Below are 6,254 nucleotides of genomic sequence, written 5' to 3'. Positions count from 1 at the left end.
CCGGCCCGCGCTGCTGGACTGCAACGTTCTGCCGGTGTGGCGGTCCCGCCGTGCCGGTGCGGCCTCCGCCGCGCCCCGCCGCTCGGCGCTGGATGGAGCCTTGCTGTGGCTGCGCAGCGAAGCGCCGCCTCCGCCGGGCCCACCGCCCCACCGCCTCCGTTCCGGGGGGCAGCGGCCGCCCGGGCGCGGGGCGGGGCCGGGCTCGGCGGCGGCGGCGGCCGTCGTTGGCGGCGGCGGGAGGGCGGGCCTCGGGCTGCCACCGCCCCCCGTCTCCGCTCGGCCTGGGCCGGGCGCAGGGCCGCTGGCGGGCGGGGAGAGCGTGGGGCGCGCCATGGCGCTGGGCTCGGCCTGGAAGCAGATGTCGTGGCTGTATTACCAGTACCTGCTGGTCACCGCGCTTTACATGCTGGAGCCCTGGGAGCGCACCGTCTTCAGTATCCTTCTGCCGGCCGGACCCTGCCCGCGGGGCCTGGCGGGGCGGCCGTGTTGTGCGCGGCGTGGGGGGCCGGGGGCTGCCCTCCCCGTGCCGCGTCGTGCGCGGCGGCGGCTCCGGGGCCGCCCCGAGGCCGCCGGGCGGGTGCGGCGGCCGTGCCGCCGCCTCGCCGGCGGGTGCGGCGCCGGGCGGGCCGCCCGGTGGCGGGGAAGCGCCTGGGCCGTGGCCGTGCTGAGGGCGGCTGGCCGCCGGCGGGGCTCTCGGGGGGCGAGGGGCGGCGGCGGGAGGAGAGTCGGGCCGGGAGGGCAGGGGAGCGGAGCGGCGCGGGGCCGGGCCGTGGCGGGGGGCAGCTGGGCTGAGGCGCCGAGCGCGGCCGGTGCCCGCGGCGGGCAGAGGGGCGGCAGCCTCCGCCCGGGACCGGGGCTTGTCCCCGCCTCGCAGGCAGGGGCTGAAGCTCCTCGCCTTCGCGGGCTAATATGCCGCCCAAGTTGGGGAACGATCCTCGTGCTGGTGTTCCGCATCCTGTCAGTGGGCGCCTGGCAGCCTAGTCCATTTCTCCTCGGGCATAAGTTTGTATCTCGAAGTTTTTTCTCCTTTAATTTTTCTTCTGTAGGGTTATAGTAGTTCTTTCTCCTTTTGCCTTTCGCACTGAAATCTCAAGGTTTGTGTTAAGGACGGGTGTCTTTCGTGAATTCTTTTGTATTTTTGCCTAGGGGAAAGTAAATGTGCACGCTGCAAAACCTTGCAAGCTTACATTTGCATGGTGCTTCGTCACATGGTTTTTATTAGATGAGTATTTAATTCTCAAGCCGGTAGGTTTGCTTGGCTCTTTTAGGGTGGAAGAACTTGACAGATGCTAATGTGAAGGCATCTGTATAAAGACTGTTTATAGGTTTGCTTCTTTACCCAGCCCTTTCATACAGGCAGTATATTCTCTCAAGTGTTGTTATGGCATCACAAGTATTTTTCTCTTAAGTGTGGCGGTTTTGATCTTGACTTAACATGATGCCTCTCATGAATGGCCCTGAGCCATCTCCAATTAATGTTGAGCAGCAAAGAGAGAAATTACCAAAACGTTAACAAAGAGAAGGGTGTAAGTAGCAGTGGAAAGCTGCTTTTATTGAGATACCGGTCAATTTTGTAAAGGAACTCGCTTTTATTATATAAAAGCGGTTGTCCAAGTTACAGCTGTGTGAACAGACATTTTTTTCCTGTGTAAAGTCAGTCGAAGTGGAGGTAACTTACAGTTTCTCTTTTCTAGTATTTATAGGCTTACTGGGCACAGTTGCTTAGGTAGGGGTTCTTACTTTCAAAATACTGTGTTCCTTGCTAACATGCCTTCCCCTTTTTATGCCATGTCTGTATCACTGAGGAAACTTCATCTCTGCTTTTGTTGCAATTATATTAGTCATGAGTCTTTTTTTTTTCTTTGGTGTTAACCATGCAGCTTTTTAGCTTGTGCAAAATACTTAAGTAAATCAAAGTGCGTGTGTATGTTTACTTTTATAAAATACTTGCATTGCAGTGAAGTAATTGCCACTGAACTCACAAATGTCATAAGTGGCACAAGTATCGCTTGCACTCTTGGGTCAGCAAAACTGTTTTTTTGTCCTCAAACTGGACGCTTTCGCCGTAGGTGGGCCAGGTCTGCCGGGCACTGTACAGATGCGGCACGGACACAGCGGCCTTGGGAGTTAACGGCGTGTGGCTCTGCTGCGTGTCTCGCTGCTGCTTGTGCTCCAGAATCAGAAGCGAGCGCTGATACAGAAATGTGGATTTATGAGTTGACCTTCATTTTAGTATCTCATACTGTATAATCTGGGACTAAAAATACACCAAGAAGCTAGTATGCTCTAATGAGCGCAGCTAATACCTCTGCTCTGCCACGGGGAAGTCGGTCATAGAGCATCTGTTACATGTGTGCTGCGGTGACTTGATTTCTCGAAGACACAGAGCATGCGCAGCTCCTCTGGTTTCACCTGTGGAAACCAAGTCCAGGGTTATCATGCTTGTTAATCTCCAGTGCTTTTTATAGTGTTTCTGTCTAAGTTTACTGAATCTCTGCAGGTAGTTGGATGAAATCAACAGGCTATTGTTAATTTAGAGTACTTCTTTTGAATTTCTGAAACGCTAAACTTCGAATGGCATAATCTTTCAGTACGCTGATGCCATAATTTCTGTAGATAAAGCTTTGTGAACCCTAGAGCTCGACAAAGGTCCAGTTGTACGCATACATTATAAGCTGTCATCTCACTTCTCTAAGTTTTACAAAAGGTCCCTGTTAGGAGTTCAGCTAAGAAAGTGGTCATCTTAAGATTGTTTAGCAGATAGCTTCACGTGAAGTTTGTTTTGCAGCGTGATGTGCTATAGTAAAGTACTAATGAGCACCTGTTTGTTTAAATACACAAGTTGACTCCAAGCCATGCTGATGTTCTGAGGCTTTGTGAGTGAAATAGTTAGAAAGGTGCATGTCACAATGTTACTCATACTTTTCATTCCTCCTGCAGTTTCTATTTCCAAAGTACTGTCAATACATAAATTGAGCTGCTTGCCCATGAGGAAAGGTCTGAGCGTGGCATGCAGATGGAGAAATGAACCAAATAATGTAGTGACTTAAAGCACAGAGGACACTGGCAGCTAGAAGTGGATTTGAGGTTTCCTGACTTTATTGCACTAACAGTACAACGTTCACACCAGCTGTATTTTGTGCATTGTAAATTAAATCTATTAGGTCATACTATTCCAAGAAGTTGAAGTCAGCATCTAATGCTGTCTGCTTAAAAATGAGTAGTTCATCCACAAATAAGGATTCTTATTCAGTACAGCTACTCATATTATTGTGGTTTTGGTTCGTTTTTTTGTGATAGTTGACTTTTTTCTGCTCGGCTGAATGGGGCTGGCTTCTGCAAGCCTTGCTTAACACCTAGGAAGATGCACGTAAAAACTTGTATATTCTCAGTGCCCATTTTCTGTACCTCCATCACCCTTCCCACACTTTGGCCTGTCGTCTTGTGTCCACAACAAGGCAGTGGATAACTTGCAAAGCATCTTTCCATAATTCAGCTAATCACTCCTACCAGTGTTCTGGTTTTCAGTGTTCAGTTGGTTCTTCCTGCAGCTGTGATTGTTGAATGCAGTTGACCCCGTCTGATTTAAAAATGTAATGTTATAAGATAGTTAACAGGAAAGTTTTAATGCTATAGTTATGTGATGTCTAATGCACTATTTCAAATGCTTTTTTCCTCAACTGTAATTCAGATTCCATGCTAGTTTCCATTGTTGGAATGGCACTGTACACGGGCTATGTGTTCATGCCTCAGCACATCATGGCAATATTGCACTACTTTGAAATTGTGCAGTGATGAAGAACGTATTTTCAAGAAGTAATCGGGCTCTGAAATCTGGTCTACAAAGAAGAATGAACCTCTTAGTTTTAACAAGACTTCTACTGATGTCAGAAAGACACAATTATGACTCTGGAGACTAGGAAACGAGATATGTAGAGCAGGGACGTGAGATGTCCCCCGTGTTGTGTTCATTCCTTTTAATTTTACAAGATACGCCCTTGTATAGTAGTTTTGTCTACTTTAACATTGTGATTGTACTTTGATATCAGTATTTTCTTAACTTTGTGACAGTTTCAATATTGCACTGTGAAAGCTTTTCTTAATTGTAATTTTGAGTAAATCTTAATTGCCTTCTATTTTTAATCGGAAAGTCATCTTATTAAATGGGGCTTAAAGCTTTTGCTATTGTATGGTATGTATTTGCCTGGATATTTCTATTAATGCGTTTTGTAAGAAAATACATCTAGATTCATATTAGAGACATGGATATATTCATCTAACGCTATTTACAAAAGTTAGTTTGTATGACTGAACTCAGGTGTACTGTTTGCTGTCCAAACTTTGTTCAACTGTATATTTGTGCATATCACCTAAATTTGGAATTAGCAATTATTTCAAATTTCTGTATTCCACCTGTTGGAGGAGGGCGGGGGAGAGGAGGCATTGAGGCAGAGTGAAGACTGCGTTCGTTATGTTTGGGGTAGTGCTGTGGTTCTGGGCTTTATCTAGTGGGGAAAAAAGGACTTTTCTTTACTGACATAGGCCCACATAAGGCTTTGGGATAGCACTTTAAATCAACCCCGTTTTTCTAGCTACCAATTCAAACGTACTTTTACAATTATGTATTATGTTCCAATGGTTATGGTTTTTGCTAATTTTCACTCGACAGTGTAACTATGTCTAGGTTTTAAAGGGGTTTTCTATTGCTGCTAGTGTTCCAAACGTGTTCTTGCTACAGACGACCAAAACATAGGGGTTTAAATGGACTTGAGTTACAACTACAGCAATAAGTAGCTGAATACTTGGCTGAAGTCCTGTCTTTTTTTTTTTTTATAGGGATTTTTTTCAGTTTTGTATTCTGAAACGTAAGATGGTGACAACTTTCCTAAGTGGAGGATTTTTTTTGTTGTTGTTTAAAAAATAAAAGTTTAAAAGCAGAGCTTTGATGCAAAACTTTCTTTGAGAAGTTAATGTGTTTCTGAATGCTGCTTGTTTTTTTCAGAACTTCCCAAAAGGTGAAAAACAATACTTGACCAAAGAATTGTGATTTTTTTTTTTAATGGCCTGGTAGTAATAGGTACTGTTACATCTTTTATGCAACTTCTATTGAACTATACCTAAGTTGTGCAACTAAATTGTTGTCTTTCAGGTTTATTTGATTCTCAAATGCACACTCATGAGAAGAGGTTTTTTCCCCTATATTTAAGAACTTCATGTGTATCTGATTACAAACTCCATTGTCGGAGCTATAAACAGTGGGCATTAAACTTCTTAGGTGAACTATAACTTTACTGACGTTGGTAGGAGTCTCCCACTAAGTTAGTGCCTTTGCTTAGTAAAAACTGGCTATCTAAACATAGGTAGGTTTTGGGGTGGTGGCGGCGTTTTTTTGGTTTGTTGTTTTTTTTAATGTATCCAGAATTGTACACAAGTATTTTAAATATATATGGAGATAACGATAAGTTAACATACTCTTTTTGAAGTAATGTAGCATAAATTCCTGCTGTCCCTGGATTAAATTGGTACTGTGATGTTTCTTTGTGAACTACTACCGTGATTGATACACAGCTACTGCTCAGAAAGGGTTTTAGTTGTATGAGGGGGGAAAAAGCCCTTCTGTGCAGTGGCATTAGGAATGTTAAACATGATTTTTGATTGTGAAAGGTTTTATAAAAGGGCTTTGATATACTGACTTTTATTAGTTGTCTGCTTTTTGTTGTGAAAAAAAGCATAACCGTGATCTCAAATCACTTGCGGTACCTTGGAGTGGGCTTGATCGATATTATATGTGAATTCAGTTTGCTAATTTGAGTACAGTCTTTTTCAGCATTTCTGTTTTTAATTATAAATTAAGAATCTTTTAGTCTTGGACTGTTCTTAGATTCCAGATACTTTGTTAAAGATGGAATAGTTTCATTAATAAAATACTAGAGTTTGAGTTTCTAGAAGAAAGTTTCTGCAACGTGTCCTTTTCATAAATAGTGAAGAGATGGTTCAAGGGGTGATAATTATGAAGCAGAGTAAGTTTTCTTTTTTAAAGTAAGGTTATTGGTAAGGATTTAATTAATCATTAAATTTGAATAATAAATGAATCATAAGGCTATCAAGCTGTTTTTCCACTGCAGCCTGCTTTATTGTCATGTTAGTTGGGGGATCATATCCTTCTTTATGATATAAGTAAGCTTTTTCTGTGTAAGCTGGAGGTCAAAAGCAACTTGAATACCATTGGGAGGCAGATGGTCGATTATGCTTCT

General features: G+C 44.4%; 1 protein-coding gene across 1 annotated transcript; it reads left to right on the top strand.

Moving 5' to 3' along the window:
- The first annotated feature begins 238 nt into the window (after nucleotides 1–238).
- Nucleotides 239–6,047, top strand: SPTSSA (serine palmitoyltransferase small subunit A). Its single transcript, XM_072866237.1, has 2 exons — nucleotides 239–434; nucleotides 3,692–6,047. Exons 1-2 carry the CDS (start codon nucleotides 332–334, stop codon nucleotides 3,793–3,795), a joined length of 207 nt encoding a protein of 68 aa, XP_072722338.1. The 5' UTR covers nucleotides 239–331; the 3' UTR covers nucleotides 3,796–6,047.
- The last annotated feature ends 207 nt before the right edge of the window (nucleotides 6,048–6,254 follow it).

The sequence above is a fragment of the Ciconia boyciana genome, chromosome 6, assembly GCF_034638445.1.
Source record: "Ciconia boyciana chromosome 6, ASM3463844v1, whole genome shotgun sequence".
In the NCBI taxonomy this organism is placed as follows: domain Eukaryota; kingdom Metazoa; phylum Chordata; class Aves; order Ciconiiformes; family Ciconiidae; genus Ciconia; species Ciconia boyciana.
This window is presented reverse-complemented; position numbering and strand designations above follow the sequence as displayed.